The following is an 18,900-nucleotide window of genomic DNA, read 5'->3' as shown; positions in this document are numbered from 1 at the left end:
ATTCTTATTATATTAAACTTTTTTCTCTTCTAGGGAAAATACTTGTTTGTGCCTTACTGTAAGGGTAATCAGAAACATACATTGATAGCCTCAGCACCTTTAAAAATACATACCTTTCCTAAACAAAGTAAGCCTTGTGGTTTCCAACTCACTTCGAAGAAAAACCTACCACTAAAATACTATTACTGCCACCCTATGCATGACTTTTTAATGCTAGTCCCAGAGGCTTTAAGAGACTGTCTTTTCAATGCACAGCATCATATATTACGGTTTTCATAAACATAAGCAGTAAGGCAGACAGAACATTTCAATGCTATGCAATACTTCGATGCTATGATAGCAGTCATGTCAGAATAATGTAATACACTTTAAGCTGCAAATTCATTCCTCTTTTTAAGCTCATCCAGAAGTAAGACTGTTTAGTTAAAATGCCTAGCACTAACAGACAAATTAAAAACTTAATGTTAATGTTGAATAACTTGCACTAATTAATCATTCCTTAAATAGGTTTTTGTTACAATCCCAAATTCTCCAACAGCAGAAATTCTAGAGGTTGTATTCCATAAGGAGGAATTTAGTGAACGTTATCAGTTGCGTTGAAGAGGAAGGAAACAGAAGACACAGAGGTATCTCCCCATACACATGTAAGGCAGTCATCAAGAGATGTGTTTGAAGTGCCACAATATTCACCTTAGAAGAGGAATTTACAAACCTGCCCCTTCCAAAGAAACACGTTATGAAAAAGCAGAAGCCCTTTAAGTTCAACCATTGCCTCATTTTGGGGTGGGTACATACTTGTTGGGGAAACAGTGTACCAGCTGACTGCTTCAGTAAATACTTCTGGAAAGAGAATGACACATGTGAGCCAGGAACCTACATACTAGTATTTAAGATGAGCCAATATAACTAAGTAGGAATGACAGAAAGAAAAGCAATGTTTCTGCTGGCCAGGACCTTTCTTCCAAATATACTGCTTAATGACGAATACTGACAGAAGGGGGAAAAACCATGACTAAGCAGTACAACCTGGAGCCACAGTCTCTATTACAATGCTTATTCTAGTCCCAAGAATGGAGTTCAATATGCTCCATCCAAAGCATATTTAAACAGTGAAAGGAAAATGGAGATTTTCAGAATGTTACTGCACCCCAGTTGATAATAACAGGGAAGAAACAGAATTGATTTTTATTCTGTTTGTGGAAGCCTAGGCAAGCCCATGCTATGACAGAAAAAGAAAATGAAGCCTCCTGGTGGGAATCAATGCAATAGTTCTCAAAATATAGGAAAAAAGTTCTCTTGATTAAAAGTTGAGTACCTCAAAAACACATTATACAATGGAAGTGCAACTTTCAACTCACTCTTGAAGAGCAGCTATCTTCCAAGGTATCTTCTGTTCCCTACCTGCAGCAGGCCTGTGTATGCCATTAACAAAATGAATACTAACCCTGCCCTCACAAAAATGCAGTCTCAACACCAATTTATTTATATAAGAAATATTAACAAGTCGACTAATCAAAATCTTTTTTAGGAACAGTGAAGAAACTTGCCACAAAGTACTGCAGATCAGTTTAACATCTTGTTTTTATAAATATTCCTATGATTTAAAAAAAAAAAAAAGAAAAAAAAAGAAAAGAGAACATAGCAAGATGCTAGCAGTAACATCCTCATAATAGTTACGATATTACTTACAGACAGTGCAATCAGTAATACCAGAACAAGGCAGTCCTGTAACAGACAAGTAAATAAGGAAACCAACTCTCAAGGCTGCATCTGCTGGCTAACTTCAAATCCAACAAAGCCGGCAGCCTGTTGAAGATTTCTGCCTAAATAGGTGCCCATCTTATTGTTGCTGCCCGAAGGATGAGATTCTATGCTGCGCAGCAAGTAAACAATTCTTTCTCATTTCACAACCTATTCAGAAACTTTTAAATCTACCAAGACAAAGTATGTACCAAGAAGTAAAAACTGCTCCAGTGTCACTATGTACAATTAATTATTTTCACTATCTGCCTGACAAAGCAGTAACTTGTGAACTACCAGAGATGCCCTCTACGAATCTCTAGATGATTGTGTTCAAGTTTTGCAGATTTTTGTTTTTCAGCTGTGGAAAAAATATAGAAAGTACCAAGAGTCATGCACTACTTGTTGAATGACCCTGTAGACAAGGATTGTACTAACTATGGATTCATCACTGTCAAAGGGCTTATGAGCAAGATACTGCAGTTTATTGTGTTACTGGAGAGACTACAGAACTCAATTAAACAAACAAACAAACAAAAATTCTAAATAAGCTTCAGTTCTTCCACGGAAATGTATATGAAATATCACTGAAAACACAGAAGTGCAACCTTCCGAGTCTACTCATAGAAGACCGTCGCCTTACAAAGAAAAATCTACTGTCTGAAATTGCTTTTTTCTGAGATGTTACAGTAATCCTACTATTGTTACATATGAAGAGATTACAGAAAAAATTCTACCTCCCTGCTTTCCCTACAGGATTGTTTGTACACAGCATTTAATTTTCTTTTAACAGGCTACATTGCAACAAAGGTGAGTGTATAACCAAAGGCTCTTTCCAGTTGATCTGTAACAAGGATCAGTTAACACACTTTTTCACCATCCCATCTGCTCCTCTACCCGCACACTGCCTAAACTCATGTGACTACAAAATGTGGCACTATTCTTTTTTTTCCAAATTCTCCAGAAAGCAACCAACACAGCTACTGCACAGTTTCTATGTGCCATAGGTGCACTTAACAGTATGTCTGACTCAAGGCAAATACAGGGTGGGGTTTCCTCAAAATTCACCCAAGTAACATTTTGAAGACTGAAAGAACGTATTTATGGTGGATCAGGGCGGTTTAGAGCATCAGTGAAGTGGGGGCAAGTGGACAGTTCCCCTGCTGCACCTGTGGTTTTGGATTCCTGGATGACACATGCATAGCCGGAAGATGAAGTGATGCTTCTGCGATGTAGAACTCAACAGGATACTGGGAAGAACTGGTCAAACCAGCTACGCAGACATGACTAGTGCCTTGCACATACTACAGAATGTGTGCTGTTCAAGTTATAAAAAGACAAACCAATAAGCCTCTGGCATGGATGAAAACAACTGACTGAAATGACACTGATAGCTTTTAGCAATCTTCACGCAGGAGTAAGACACGTTAGGCACTTAAAGTTGTACTGGAACCAAGTCAATTTTTCCTGTTAGATATCTCCACAAAGCATCAGAAGAGGAAAACTTTTAAAAATAGGAAAATGTGACTATAAATAGCTCCTGTGAGCAACCCTACTCCTGAGAGTCCTAGGACATCACTGTTGGTTCATTTTCTGATATTCTTAGAATTATGAATCGGAATTTTCAAAACCCATGCAACACGAAAGAAGATTAGAAACAAATACTTAATACCTTTCATTTCTGTCACCTACCCTCCTAAACGCAGTACGTCAGAGCGATGCAACTGGTGGCTGTTCATTTCCAGAACAATTCAAGCCAACTACCCAAAACTTCACTCGCACAGGAATGAGCACTCAGGTATGTAACTCCTCTCAGCGCACACTCACACTACTGTACTCCCTGCAAACTGCCACAGTGACTACATGAGAGGAGGAAGTTACCACCACGTGAGGCCGGAGAGCAGCACAAGCAGAGGTATGGGGCTCTCAGAGGTGTCTCAGAAGTGGGTGTCTGGCTTACAGCACAGCCAAAATTGGGCCATGTTGATGTGTATCACCATACTAGAGCCAAAAAGAAAAAAACGCTGTTGGCTTTGCAGACTCATGCAGTGTTGAAAAGAATGAGAAAAATAAATTCTTTAGTATTTATGTTAAAATATTCTGCCATTTCATGATAACTCCTTTTCAAAGGAGAAAAGATACGTCTTCTCTTATATAAAAGTAGCAGATGAAGCCTGAAAGCCATAATTCTCAGAAAATGCGGATTCATGTTCCCTTTCACTCTGAACAGTATATAAAGCTCTACTGCAGACAGCAAGGCCGGCTAGAAACTGCAAGTACCTCTCACTGTTTTGTTTTTTTTTTTTTGTCCCCAATTCCTACTCACTTCAGAGGAAAAATTACGCAATGTTAATACATCTTTCTCTTTGTCCCTTCAGAAAAATTTTCCCATGATTTTATCTAGCAAAATACAGGGCACAAGGCTCAGTGTCTGTGTTCTGTTTTTTTTATTTTGCTCAACCATACCTTGTAGGTATGGCTAAATTACATGCACTTAACAAGATCTAAGCACATACAGATTATTGACCTGAGTTTTGTCAAAAGAGAGATGACACTGTCATTTTGACGGGGCAATAAAAAAGGCCAGCCATCCTAAAAGCAACTCTTTGGATGCTTGCTGAACTGAAATACTGTTTCTCACTTTTATATAGACATTACATCACTTTAGTTCTGTACAGAAGTGATACAAAAGTGTTTCCTTAAAGAACATATACATAAGTATTTCTGTTTTCTGAAATTCTGGTAGTGCTTGTAAGAGAGAGAATGTGAAAGAAGGAAAATACAACTACACACTTTGTAAGGTGTGGTCTGAGCTGTGGTTTTCTTTTGTTTTTTAATCATTTGAGACATTATTTCAGCATTTACCTGAAGCATTTTACAAGTTAACAGAGAATCAGGTGGATGGTACACTAAGTAAGCCATAATTAAAACCTGGCTCAGCTGAAAGTAGATCTGATAGACCATTCTAATGCTATGCAATTATCACCTAGCAATATACTCAGCACTTCAAAAGCATCAATGCATCATTTTAAAATTTGTAAATTAAGTAAGTTAATTTTAAATAATTGCATTTAAAAGATTAAAACATCACAAAATCAGGGAATCATTTAGGTTGGAAAAGACCTTTAAGATCTTTAACCCAGCCATTTGTTATCCAAAGAACTTAAACTGCTGTTAGTGTCATGCCACTTTAGATTCCATTGAGCAGATGAGGGCTGACTTGTACAATGCCATTTCCAGATATTGTTAAAAACTTTCACTCCAAACAGCTTTTGTTTCTTTACCCACTTATACTGAAAAGCTGAATTTCAAAGGTGATTTCAAAATTATTTCCAAATCACAGATGAAAATTTCAACATGACTAAATGGCTACAGTAACATCGTTGTTATAAAAAAGTAAGTGGAAAAAGTGATTCCATGGCAGCTGCAATAAAAATAAATCCTTATTTATTTTGGGTACATGAACACCACTAATAGGCAGGAGTTACTGTTAAAGTAAGACTTAACTGCTTGTCATTGTGGCTCTTTCGTTATGCTGGTGGCAAAGTATCCTACTACAGCAAACTCAACATAGCATTTCTACTGGTTCACCTTACTGAACACAAAGGAAAGTTGTTTCAGCAGACTTTATTAATTCTTTAGATACTTATCTGAAACAGAGAGCCTGATTTGCAAAAGCGAACATCGTTACTTCTCACAAGACAGGCATGCAGTTTGTTTTGGTGGATTTTTTCAGGTATTTGTACTTAATACTTTGAAATTTTTTGTCTATATATGTTACTGGCTTCCCCATCCATATCAGTCTACTTTTAGATCACTGAGAAAGAGATGCTACATCATACAGAAAATATATAGTACAGGAAAAGCATGTACTACTGATACGCAGGCTTTCCCTTATACTTTCCATCTCAAGCCTGACCACACTGAGCCACACATTCTAGAAACCTGAAGTCTGTTTGATCCACTTCCCTTTCAACTCTAGCTCTGACTGAATCAGTCAGTAAGAGTGCCAAGTAGTACAGCCCACCATCTATTAAAAAGGAACCAATTCAACTCTGCTTCACAGCAACATAAACACACACCTAGTATCTACCCAAAACTTCCTACAAAGATACAATGGAAGCAGCAAGCAAAAGATAAAGCTTACTTTTCATACCCCAGTGTTTCTGTACTCGACCTAGAACAGTTTCCCAATTTTAAAAGTAAAATTACCATTTTCTTAATGACATGAACTTCATGATCTGCTTGCTTTGGTCAATGTTACCTGTGCTTTCAAAATCAATAAGCACATCAACACAGACAACTCACAAAAACGTTCCTAAGTAGTATATACAATTCTAACATGTTAGAATTGCATTTTTTATAGTCATAGGTATATATACTCTACTTACCATATTACAGCACTGTGCATTTAACTTGCCATAAGATTACTTAAAACCCACCCACACCCCCAGCTCCAAATTTTTACAAAACCCTAGCAGTCTTAATACATTTGCATATGGAAACCTGATGAGTTTATTTTCCCTATTCTGCCTGTCAAAACATATTTTTTTTGAAAATAAAATTACAATAATAAATTAATCCATTGGTTCAAGTTTCTGAGGAACTGTGCTTTAATAAATTTATAAAGTAAGAATCACAGCATGCATGATTCATCTCTTACATTACTGGGGAGAGTTCAACAACTTGTTAAATCTAAACAAAACTCCACTAATACAGGGCAGAGCTTGTATTACTGTTCAAATTACCAGTTCATCAAGTAAAGATTTTTGGCAGAAGTGTACCTGCTCAGGGAGAGAAAAGAAAAAACAGACAAAACTCATCCCCAAAACAGGGGATTTCAAGTTCATTTATCAAATGTAAGAAGACAAATATGTTTGTTTTATCAAGTAATAGAGTGTAAAGCCTTTTTTAACCACTGGAGCAGGTGTATATAGGGTTAGTTTACTGATGTAAATCTTCTGGTCAAAATTCAAACAGAATTAGCTAAAAATACTATTTTAAAACAAGAGTTTTAAAATGGAAACACTAATTCATAAACCATGAAATTATCGGTGCAAGGCTATTTCTTATCTCTTCTGTATCAGGATGGTGAATCTCTAAGTCAAAGCAGAGCTGGACAAAGCAGACAAATCTATGACAAAGCAGAGCTGGAGGTCCAGTGTTCTTCATTGAGTATGTCACATCATAATACTAAACCAAGCAGATTTTAAATCTGCACTCGAGTATAATCCTGCAAATAACAAGTGTGCTTTGTGAAGTGGTAAGTCAACCTGCTTGTATTTAAAGCATGCAGTAACAATAACAATCATAAAATGATAAAATCTTACAATTTATCTGCAATGAGAGCCTTACCGTCATTCCACCAAAGACAACATAACCTCACCTACTGCAATGGAAATGCTGGATTACTGAAAATGTCTTCTTCATACCTTAAAAAAGGGGTTATTGAATCAAAATAATTGACTGTTCATGGGACAGAGGACTCCTCAAGAGAGTATGAAGAATATGAAGTAAAGCTGAATATGTCTGGCATCAAGGCAGCTAGTAAGAGACAGTTTAAATTTACGGGTACTAATCTCAAAAGCAATGCTGAAGAGTAGCATGTACAGGACAATTCAGTGGAGAATGTTCCCTTGTTCCCTCCATACTACTATTAGTGAATGTAATGCTCCACTGCTATAAGAAAGTTGGGGAAAAAAGGACAGGTGCTTGCAAAGCTCTCCGATTCAAATACTGTGGGTTTTCGTTTGCTTATCTTGTATTACTTGAATGTTGGTGGGGTGCTGCTTCAGAAAAAACTAGATCAGAATGACCATTTAATTATTCAAAATAAATAAAACTTATCTTGTAATGAATTCTTGTTCAACTCTGAAATTTTGCTGACCTGGCATTCTGAGGTATCTATTTCAATAATTGAAAAGCGCTTGAGCCTCCAACATGAGAAGCAGTTTTCTATTTCACTTTAGATATAATCATTATTCGTAAATTATTTTAAAGCAAACAGTTATTCACATTATAAATGAATCTTCCCTCTTTTTAAGGAGTAAAGTGCCAATTATTTTCCTAAAAAAACAGATACGGTCTTCTGTTCTTTCATACAAAACCTGACCCTCAACCCTACATAAAACAACAGGAATAACTTCAGAATGCTCAGTGGTACTACCAACAGGGGTTTGTGTGTATGGGATTGCGTATAGTGGAAGAAGGCTTGCATTTCAGTCATTCATTACATGCCACAGATTTTCAGCTAGAAGTGCAATTATAAGGTTTATGTCTTAAAATCCGCAAAAGTTATTCTGAATTCCAGCAAGTGAAACTTCCATCAGAATACATACACTGTGCCAAATAAAACACCAATTGTTCAGGCCTGCAACTACCTGTGCAACAGCTTCACTGAGCATCAAATAATTATCATTCCATTTTAAATGGAAAAGGAAACAAGACCTGGAAGACTTAAAAAATTCCCCTCCAAAATCTATCTCAGATCTTGCACTACAAGATATAATTACTTACATTATTACTGAAAATCAGAAATATATTGTTCAAATATTACAGACTATAAACGAAAGCATGTGGCTACTCACCTACAGTATACCAGCTAGCGTCTGTCAACTTGCTGATAACACCTTCTTGAAAGGATCCATCGGGCATTTTGGTTTCAACCATTGCACCAACCTGCAAAAAGGAGTATCTCAAGGTTACATGTTAACTCATATAATGGGGAAAAACACATGTAGGCATTAATTCACCCAGCAAGCTAGATTTATTTGTTTAAAGACTCATGTTACTTTTCAAAATTTAGTTACTTAGCTGGTAAGAACAAAGGTCCTGAAGTATGAAGGCTGAACTGTAAGTAGACAGTAAAGCAGTACTAAACTCAGAACATCTCATTTCAACAGGACTTACATCATCACAAGTAATAATAGAAGGCCAATTGGAAAAATGGAAATATTCAAAGTAATTATTACTTTATTACTGATATGCATGCAATTATGACTATTTATTATACTTTAAACATTATTATACTGTCCATTAGACGAGAATTGTAGTAGCAGCCTACAAAAACGCATTGATATTCTTGAAGGTAGCTACAGAGAAAAGACATACAAAAAAGATGACCTCCTCTACAGCGCTCTGTTTGTGTTCAGTGTTTTATAATGTGGCTAGGTATTTTAGCAGACAACTGTTAAATATAAAAATATAAATCAGCACATGTTTTTATATAGAACGCATCAACTGTTTTCAAACGTAGTTAGAGAAACTGTATTTACTATTGTCTAACAGGCTTAAACTTAGCTTTGCAATCAAGCTCTTAATTACTTTTAAGAACTTTTGAAGTTTCATTACCTGTAAGTTTTGTATCTTGTAAGAAGACACAAAAATCACTGTTCATGCAAAACTGTTTGCATATGAAGTATGCTCCATGGAGAAGCGTAAAGAGCCTCTAAAAGCTACTGAAGACTACTCAGAATCAATCTGATCTAAAGTGATGAGCCTTCTTTGATTTAAAATCTGTAGAACAGCTATCCCCTTAAACAGTATCAGAATTTAGAATTTTACAAATAAATTAACGTGTTTACAAAAAAAAAAAAAAAAAAGTCATGCAATATACATACTCTTAGAGGTCCTTTCACTTGGTCATCTTGCACTAACTGAGTTGAGTTATCACCCTTCAGGACCACCTGCAAGATATTAATTAACTTTTTAATATGTATCTTACTTTTAATAGCATAGAAAAAGTGTATGAAACTGTATCTATAATAATAATAATAATCCTCATTTGGAAAATAAATCTTTAACCATCAGATGGACTCAAACATTATTGAATGCAAAACACCTGACATGGACAATTTCACTGACAGGAAGCCCCAAGTCTAAGACTTAATATTAAATCTGAAGCATCATAAAGAGCAGGGCAAATCGAACATCAGCCATTCCAAGGTAAAGAAAATATGTTTTGATGTGAGCCTGGATATTGATAAAATCCAGGGTATACCTGGAATTTGGCTTCCAGATCAGAAGGGTTTTTTTCCTCTCTCTTTCAGCTGTAGCACTTTATTGACAACACTGACTACTAAACTACAACAAGTTCTCCTTATTAAATGTGTGTCAAAAGATCGCAAACTGACCACAATACCACCATTTCTCCTACCTTGAGCAAAAGAATTTTTTTGTATGGTAAGGAGGTGAAATACTGCAAGCATAGTGACAACAAGCATCAGTTACAGTGTAAGTAAACTACGCTTCTCCCTTTAAAATCCTACTTTTGAGAAGGTAACACTGATGAGACAGAGTGAATGTCAGCCCATGCAATTTCAATCCCTGAGTTTGCAGAGACAGTTTAGAAAATAAAAGATGACAATTTAGATGTCAACACTGGTAACCGTTTCACTACCATTTGCTATAGCAAACACACCCATCGTGTTTCTACTAAAAAAATCCAGAATTCCTCTTTTTTTTCAGTAATCAAAAGCTCCAGGAACCTCCTTGCCACCTAATAAAGAAGTCCAGTTTCCTGGCTTCCCCAGTTATCCCCCCAAACCATAGTTTACACTATAGCTGTATTTATTTATATATGTAACACTAGCAGCATGATGAAATAGCATTGGTATTAACACACACTCAGGTTAACAATGCACTTTATGCAATTTTTCTTTTAACATTTCCTATTAGCATTGAGATGAATACAGGTTGTCCTGCTACTCAGAAGAAGACTACTGGACTTTTTGGACACTCTGCACTCCTGGCAAGCATGTTGGGGTGTGCCTACAGGCTCCTAATTAGTGTATCAGGCCTAGCTTCTTAAAACTTCAGTTGTTACAATATAACTGACGTACAGTGACAGGAATTTCCACCAAGACACAGCAGCCTCGTATACTCCAAATCTTCCCATGGAGCAATAAACCGTATGATTCTAATGAGAAAAGGAAACTCACACCTACTAACAGCCTAAATACTCTATCAGACCAAAAACACAGATACAAAATTAAGGATGTCAGACCAGGAAGGGCAGCACACTGCTTCCTTCAGAGCTTCTCATTAACACAGATTTCAAAGAACATCACAAATGTCTATTTCTGTTCTATAAAGAACAGTGGAAAAGACTCCAATATCTGAACTGTGGTTTAGTGGTTCTTTTCCTATTCATGAAAAGCACTCTGATAAATTTGTATGCTCTATATATTTAACTGAAGAGACTTGATAGCCTGTTCTACTTGATCTAAGCATTAAAGCACATGAAAACTTGGATGTGTAGTTCTAAAAAGCAGCATTCACCTCTATTTGTCAGGAGTTTGGGGGTCACTAATACCTTATTTACATATCCTGGACAGCAAACAAGAAAGTAGGAAGTGGGAAGATTTTGACAAAACAAAGCAGAACAACAACTCCTGTATTTACTTGGATTTCTTAACTTTTATTTAACTAAGTTTTACTTTGGTTTTCCCATAGTAGCATTTACAACACTACTGCAACACCAAAATAATTACTTTCTTTTTTGATTGTTTTGGCATAAGACCTATGAACGCAAAGGAATACTACGTGCCAGTGCTGTGTCTGTGTAGAAACTCGGCTACAGCCAGAGCATGCCATTTTTGAACCAACAGTAAGATGTGCAAAACTTAACAAAAAAATGTTACCCTGGACAGTTCTGAAATCTGGTCTGAGAAACTAATTATTGACATCTTTTTTCCTGTTATGTTGATTTATTTTGGCATTGCCTTTTAAATTCCAAGCTATAAAACTGAGAATGTCAGCTGGAATAAAATGGAACTTCTGCTTCTGAAGAGGCTGCTCTTATTCCTTATTATTCATGTAAAGCCATAATTCTCTATTTGTGACATCAAAACTTGACTGCTGTGAAACTGATGCATTAGCAAACAGAAGGCAACCATAATCAGGAAAAAAGCAGCAAGAACAGGTAAACTGAAAGTTCATTCTTGTTCATAAAAAACCAACATCTCTCCTCAAAAAGAATAAAAACCCAAACAAAAACCACCCCAAACCCAACACCAAAATATGAAAAACAACATTCAAGCATCCTTTAAAATCGATACTGAAGTGATGAACATTTCCTCATCTTCAGGACTAGGATCTTCTCTGACAGCCCTTTCAACACAATGCTTTAATAAAATGAGCAACAACCACAGTGTACTACCTTGACTTTCACAAGCCTTTTCACTGTCTTAATCTTTGCCTCACAGAAGGCACCACGGTACTTGGCACTGACATCAGTTCCCACTGTCAGGTAGGCAGGCTCATCTGCTGCCTATTAAGAAACAGAAAATAAAAGCAAAGTTTAGTTCTTCATATTTATTTTTTTAGCTGCATCGTTATGTATTTTATTTCACATCTTAACTTTTAGACCTATTAACTTTTAAGTGATAAGCAGTGTCTGTACTTGGAATGGCAATCACACTGCTCTTTAAAAGGAAACAGAAAACAAAAAAAACATCAAAGAAGTTTTAAGTTTTGTTTTGCCAGTGATATTGACATGCCCTCATCCACCCCACCCCCCATTTTGTCACCCTAATTACCCTCCCAGAAATGTCTTTGAGGCTATTGAACTGATATTTGGAACATCTTATAAAAATGGTAAAAATGTATAGGAGTGACTATTAATTCAAGTCATTCCTATACAGCATACAAAAGGAAAATATTTGAACTGCAAAAAGGCAGGATAAAAGAGTTGTACTTTTTTCAGCTACAGGCAACCCAGTAACACTGATTATTTAAAACATCTGAGATTGCCATCAACCTGATACTTACCATTAAGTCTATAATATTCTCTATATAGGAGAAATTTGCTGTAATTTTCAAACTGTTGTTAAACTAGGATTTTTCTTTCCTAAAATGCCTTTATCAAAACTTAATTACTCATGCATTTTACGAAAGAGAAGTATTTCTCATCAGTTTTCCTTATTCTGGACTTCATGACTCAACATGTCACTTTATTGTGCCTGTAGCAACTGATAAACAAGGACAAAATTACCATGTCGAAAATGTCCATCAAGAAGAAAATTGGCGCATAATACAACTTTTTCTGTTGCTGTTTTTTTTTTTAAAAAGTGTTACTATTTCTTCAACTGCGAAAGCAAAAAAAGAACTTTTTCTTTTGTAAATTATACTGCAATTGTTAAGCCTTTGCACTCAAAAAACTGGCAACAGCTAAGGCGGGACAAAAGCTGTGGTTTTGCAACTTGCAATAGCTGCTGCTGATACAGGAAGCATTTAAAGACCGTAGCCCAAAGGACAACAACTCAAAGACGTTGTTAATTTTCAGACTACTACTGCAAGACGGTAAGAGGGGCGCTCACCCACACCTCAGCTGGAGAGCAGAAACAGGATTTACAGCCTGCACCGAAACCCCGGCCAGCGTTATCCTACTGTTGCTCCGCCGAGACGGGCGATTAAAAATGAAATCGCCAGAGCAGCCAGCAAGGCCGGGGAAGGGAGCAGCCGTTCCCCGCTCCGGAGTTAGCCTACCTTCATCTTTGAAGGTTATTTGAGGGATTCCAGCTCCAAGGCTTCTCCTCCCCACCAGCACACGGGAAAACGCTGCAAAACAAGAGGGGGGGGGGGGGGGGGGGGCGGCTGAAAGCTCACCCGCGCGTCTCCCCGTGAGGGGGCGGCCGGGCCGTGAGGGGAGCCCAGCGCGGGCGGGCGGGAGCCGCCGCCCGTGCCAGCCCCGCCGGGCCGCGGAGGGAGCGGGGCCGCGGCCGCCGCTTCCCGCCCGGCGGCCCCTCGGTGTGTCACGTCGCCATTGCTCCCGCTCCCCGCCCCAGGGCGGAGGGGCCGGGGCGCGCGTTCGGCCCGGCAGGGAAACCCGCCGCCCCACTCGGGCAGCTCCCCGCCGGGGAAGGGGGGGCGCGGCGGGAGCCGCCGCCGCCACCGCCTTCCCCGCCCCTCCCCGGCCCTCGCAACTTTCTGCGGCCCGCGAAGGGACGTGCCGCCGAGCCCCTCCTCCCCGTCCTCCTTATCCGCCGGCCGGGCGGACTTCTCGCTCCCGACCTCGGGACGCCTTCCGCGGCCGGCCGGCCGGCCGGGCAGCCGCCGGGACGCGGCGGGGGTGTGCGTGGGGGGAGGCGCAGCGGGGGTGGGCCGGCGCCGCGCGGCAGAGGGGGCTGAGGGTGGAGGGGGGCTGAGGGTGGAGGGCGGCGCGGGCGGGCGCTCTCCGCCGCCAAGCGTCGGGGCAGCCCCAGGGACGGCGGCGGGGGGGAGCGGCCGGGGCGCTCGGAGGGAGCGCGAGGCGGAGTTCGGCGGGGAAGGGAGTCCCCGTCCCCGCCGTGAGGTGAGCGGCGGGCGTCCCCGCTCCTTCGCGGGGCGGATGGGCGCGCTGCTGCGGGGGTGGGGGGGGAAGGGGGAGCTCCCGGTGCCGCTCCGCGCCCCCTCCCCCGGGACGGCAGCGGAGTTGCAGCTGCCGAGGCTCCCGCCGCCCTCGCTGCCTCCTACCTGGAAACTCGGAGCGAAGTGGGCAGCCCCGCGCTGCCCGGCCCAGCTCCGCCGCGCTCCCAGCGCCGCGGCCCCCTCCGAGACGACGACAGCCCCGCGAGCGGCGGCTGCTGAGCGCGGCCCCGCTCCACCCCCTCCAGCCCGGACTCGCACCGAATCACCAGCGACGAGCCCAATAACAAGCTGTTGAGCAGAATCTGTCCTGCTTGAACTCCCATTGGCCCCCTCGTGACGCCCCGGGGGCACTGCCCCGCTCGGATTGGGCGCCGCGGACAGCACCTCCATTGGTCACCGGGCGGCTAGCGGAAGACATTGGCCAGCCGTCGACGCAGGTAGCGCCACGGAGACTTTTTATTGGTGCTTATACGGAGTGCCAGGTGATTGGTGAAGGTTGAAGTGAAGTCAGTGCCCCCCCGCAGCTGATTGGTAGGAGCTGGATCCGGATGTAGCTGTGGACGCAGTGACTGGTCACGGCCGGGGGCCAGGAGGAACGACCGCGCGCTGTGATTGGTGCTGGCGGTCTCTTGGAAACGCGGCGGGGCGGGGACGAGAGGGAGGGAGGGGGCGGGGGGGGGCGGAGACGGCGTCCTGCAGCGGCGGCGGCCCGGGGCGTACAGCGCGCATGCGCCGCGGTCAGCCTGCCAGCGCCATTTTGTGTGCGGCTCTTTCCCATTTTAGGCCGCAGGAGGAAGGGAGCGGGAGTGGTCGGTGTCGCTCCCGTGGCAGGAGGTGAAGGAGCTGCGCCGCAGAGTGACGGGCTCGCCAGGAAGCAGCCTCCCGCGCTTTGAAGGGGCCGCACCTCATTTCTTCTTCGCGGCCTACCCCCGCGTCGGATGGCGGTGGTGGCCGCGGCGCCCCCTCTCCCGCTCGGCGGCGATGGCGCAGGAGCGGGCCCGGCCGGACCCGGAAGTGAAGCGGCGGCGCCTCTGCTGGCGGCGCGCGGTGGAGCTGCCCGCCGGGAGAGCGCGGCGGAGCCGAGCGGCGCGGCCCGGTGCGGCGCGGCCCCTCCCGCGGCCGTTCTGCTGCTGCTCTCCCCGCGGAGCCCGCTGGAGTCGAGGGGCGGCGCTGAGGCGGCCCGCCCGCCGCGGTCGGTGCCGAACGCCCCAGCAGAGACGCCGCTGGGGCTGCAGGTAGGGGCTGCAGGCGCCGCCCGTGCCGCTTTCCCCTTACGCCGGTTCCTCAGCCGGTGCGGGCGGGACCCGGGTCGCTGCGCATCCCTCGGAGGAAGGCGTTGCTTCGCCGCCATTAATCATCCCCTGCTGCCCGTGACGCATTTGGGGTAAAGCCCGGGGGAAGGGGGGGGGGGGGGGAAGATGTGACCGTCTCTTGTTGCCCGGTCGTTTCTGCACATGTTCCTGACGGTTGTGATGGCCGCCTGGCCTCCTGCCAGGTGGCTGAGGTCACCCCTTCGCAGGAAGGTGCAGCAAGGACGGGGGAAGACTGGTGTTGACGGGGCTGAGTGCTTGGGGGGTGGGAAGGAATTGTAGTCTTGTTTGGCCCTGCCATACTTGCGATGGATGCTCTCTGAAGGTGCAGCCTTACCAGGCAGGGTGCTTGCACCCGTCAGTGGTCTTCTAAGAGTATTTGCTCTTAGGGGCTAGTTTTGGCACTACTAAATAGGAGTTACTAACTGGATCCTGTGAAAATGTATTTTTAATGTTAGTTGCACATTCTGGCAAGTAAAATTTGCTTCATGGGTGACTGTAACACAGAACCTTATTTTTTTCACAAAGTATAATGACCATCTGTTTGATGTTGCTCACCCTTAGCTACAAGCCTTATCTCAGGCTTATGTAAACCTACAGTGGAGAAACCTGTCAATATAGTTAGGAGATCCATTGTGCTAACTTGACAGAAATGCATTGTTAGTTGAGGTGTAGTTTCCATGCAAGTTCTGGTTTGAAGGTGATTTTTGGTTTTCTATTTTTTTATGACATCTGGAGCTTTGGAAAGCAGCAAGCAAAGGGATGGTTCTCTAGGGAGTTTAATGAGCAATGGTGTACAGTTAAGCTCTGAAAGTTCAGTAAGGCATAATGCACATGAGGCATGTTTGGATGGACTGCGAAGTCGAACATGGGGGAAGGGTGGCTCTAGAGCTCTGGTGTTTCAGTTTGGGTTGTAAATATAAAGATACCTGGGGATGTATAGAAAAATGTGTAAATGTTTGAGGCATTAGTGCTGAGGGAACTTTGATTCTCTGCTGCAGTTCCACTTTATGCAGTGGATAAACTGAAGATAAAATTATTATTTAGAATATATTCAATCTAACCCAAATGTTAACAAAACTTCAAGAATTCACTTTGGATGTGAGCTTCTGATCTCTCTGTGGAATGTATTGGCCAAACCATGACTTAGATTGTGAGCTTTTTTTGAGGCATGATTTGTATCTTTATACTAAGTATAGTACCATTCAATAAATAACAGTTTGTGACAAAAGTAATTGGTCTTGTTTCTGATTTCTAGCAGAAAAACCCTGTCCACCTGGATGCATCTGTTACAACTGGCATGCTTAGAAAGTTCACAGTGCATCGCCCATCTAGCTATTGTGAGCAGAAGGACCCTCTTTCTGTATAGCCAGTCAGCAGGAGAGGTGACTTGTTCTTTTATGGTATTTAAAGCACCTAAGAATGCCTAGCTGGGCAACTCAACAAAGAGTATAAACATTCTCACAAAACTTAGGGATGATGTGTAGTATAATGGAATGAAAAAGCTGTGCTTCTGGCAAGCCAGGGAAAGGATCTAATTTTCATTGGGATATGAACTTCAGGATTCAATTACACCATGATACTGAAATATTACATCCTAAATGTATGTCAGTGTTAACAAGCCCTGATATTTCAGGACAGCTTGACTGTACTAGAACCCTGCAGCTGTGCCCCATCCTGTTCCGAGCCACTCAAATTTAACAAAGTTAAAGCTTTAGAAGCTGTAGAATGACACAAACATAGTAAGTCCTTTCAGTATCTAATCTCCCTGTAAATAGACGTGATATAAGGTAGAAATGTTTTTAACTTTATTGTTCAAAGCAGCAGTATTTATGTGTACTTTGTTAGTACCAAAGGTCTTACAGATGCAATGCAGCAGATTCACCTGGGGATATGCATTTTGGTCTTGGCTTGTGCAAATTAGCACAAGGTTTCTTAATTTAAAAACAGTTAACTTTAAAAAAGCATTAAGGCACTCTCAAGTGTAACGCTGGCCTTTGGTTATATTTAATTCTGGAGCTTAGGTGATGGTTGTAAGTAAATTAGAACAAATTATGACCTTTAAAATGTCTTTGGTGTATTGGTTCAGAATTTATAAAAATTTTGCCCAAAGTCTTCCATATATGTGGGACTCAATAGGAAAAGGGAAGTATAGGAATGTCTGTATTCTTCCTAAGAATAAGCAGCAGCCAAATAAAACTGTTGAATGTGTCATGTGGCTTCCTTGAGAAGAGAGACAAAAACCCAAGATTTCTGGGATAAGACATTTTAATTCTGTTCAGTAGTGACATACTGCTCTGGACATACTGCATTTACATGCAGATAAAAGAACTCTGAACACAGCTAAAATTCTCCAGAAATATTAAAAATACTGATTCTTGTTCTAACACTTGAGCTTCTTAGTTTGTAATGAAATACTATGCTACTCTGTGCTAGACTTTGCAGACATTCAGGAGACTTTTAGCTGCTTTTTATTTTTGTCTGGAGTGTTTAGTTCTCCTTTTTTTCAAATGTTCTTCCCCTTGGTGTTTCTACTCTGTAAGTAAACAGGCAGCATTTTTCCAGTGGTGGTTTAGTAAGCATCTGCGTTGCAGTTCAGAAGCTTTGACTGTGTGGAATTCCTGTATTTCTGTACAAATGAAGGTCAGATGTATGCTTCCTACGAAGTTTTATCGAAGTGATTGCAAACTGCATGGACAAGAGTATGGTAAGAAGCTGTGGAGTACTTTGTGGGCAGGTATAAAGGGGAAAAAAATCCCAATGAATATGAAGTTGACAAAAGTTCAGTCAGTAATAGCTGGATTATAAAAATGAAAGGTCAGACCTTCTTTCATGGAGAAAATTGTGCTTCACTGCTAACAATCAGCAATAAGTTCCTTCATATTTGTTATCATGTGTGTGTGAGAGAAAACAAAAAAACTGAACAAAAGCCCTGTAATGCTAAATACTTCCCTAGTTTCCCTAGCTCTGGCACATTCATGTTCAGAGAAGTGGATATTTAGTTACTCAGACATAACTTTGCTTGCTGTTTTTCATCATTTCCTTGTGGGCATTGCTGCTGGAGAAGACACAAAGTTTAGCAACCCTTAGGAAGCCTGAATTGGTGCATTATATCCACTGAAGTTCAGTAGTGGTTTCTTGACTCTGGTAGGGGAATGTTTTTCAGCAGTGCAGTAATCATGACAATATTTATGACATGGAGTGCTCTGTCATAAATGTGTGAGAAAAATCTCAGAATTGGGTTTCCTGTCAGTTCTGCAGCTGACAATAGCATTCACTTTGTAGTTGCTTTTTCCAATAACTAAAATGATGTTACATGTTCAGCTTGTCAGAGCAGCTCTTGTTAGCAGCTTCAGAGATCTCCAGGGAGAAGCAGTCCTGGTTTTACTGAATAAACCATGTCCAGACTTTGTTGTGCTTTGCGACTGCAGATCTCCACTACAATCCCATGTGTTACAAAGTGTGTGCAGGAATCAGTGATGCATTAGCTGATGGGTGTTAT

The 18,900-nt window shown here is 41.7% G+C and overlaps 2 protein-coding genes across 3 annotated transcripts in view; one reads left to right on the top strand and one right to left on the bottom strand.

The window, feature by feature from the left end:
• Window positions 1–14,383, bottom strand: part of ARID4A (AT-rich interaction domain 4A) — a 50,516-nt gene extending 36,133 nt beyond the window's left edge. For both annotated transcript variants that reach the window (XM_056345738.1, XM_056345739.1), the window contains exons 1-5: window positions 14,194–14,383; window positions 13,228–13,299; window positions 11,900–12,010; window positions 9,360–9,425; window positions 8,328–8,418 (exon numbers count right to left, since the gene is read on the bottom strand). In XM_056345738.1, the coding sequence (XP_056201713.1) occupies window positions 8,328–8,418; window positions 9,360–9,425; window positions 11,900–12,010; window positions 13,228–13,233 (274 nt within the window). In that variant the 5' untranslated portion in view covers window positions 13,234–13,299; window positions 14,194–14,383. The remainder of the gene's footprint in view (window positions 1–8,327; window positions 8,419–9,359; window positions 9,426–11,899; window positions 12,011–13,227; window positions 13,300–14,193) is intronic.
• A 398-nt stretch (window positions 14,384–14,781) lies between these two features.
• On the top strand, window positions 14,782–17,826 carry LOC130152475 (atherin-like). The gene is made up of 2 exons (XM_056346081.1): window positions 14,782–15,472; window positions 16,657–17,826. The coding sequence occupies exons 1-2, from the start codon at window positions 15,027–15,029 to the stop codon at window positions 16,826–16,828; spliced, it is 618 nt and encodes a 205-aa protein (XP_056202056.1). The 5' UTR covers window positions 14,782–15,026; the 3' UTR covers window positions 16,829–17,826.
• The last annotated feature ends 1,074 nt before the right edge of the window (window positions 17,827–18,900 follow it).

Source organism: Falco biarmicus, chromosome 7 (genome assembly GCF_023638135.1).
Source record: "Falco biarmicus isolate bFalBia1 chromosome 7, bFalBia1.pri, whole genome shotgun sequence".
In the NCBI taxonomy this organism is placed as follows: Eukaryota; Metazoa; Chordata; class Aves; order Falconiformes; family Falconidae; genus Falco; species Falco biarmicus.
Note: the sequence above shows the minus strand (reverse complement) of the source record. Positions and strands in the feature narration are given on the sequence as shown.

What these genes read in the sequence shown, in the direction of transcription:
- LOC130152475 (XM_056346081.1), top strand. Translation starts at nt 15,027, where the DNA reads ATGGCGGTGGTGGCCGCGGCGCCCCCTCTCCCGCTCGGCGGCGATGGC. An exon ending in CTGCCCGTGACGCATTTGGG is followed by an intron (nt 15,473 to 16,656) that starts GTAAAGCCCGGG and finishes TCTGATTTCTAG; the next exon opens with CAGAAAAACCCTGTCCACCT.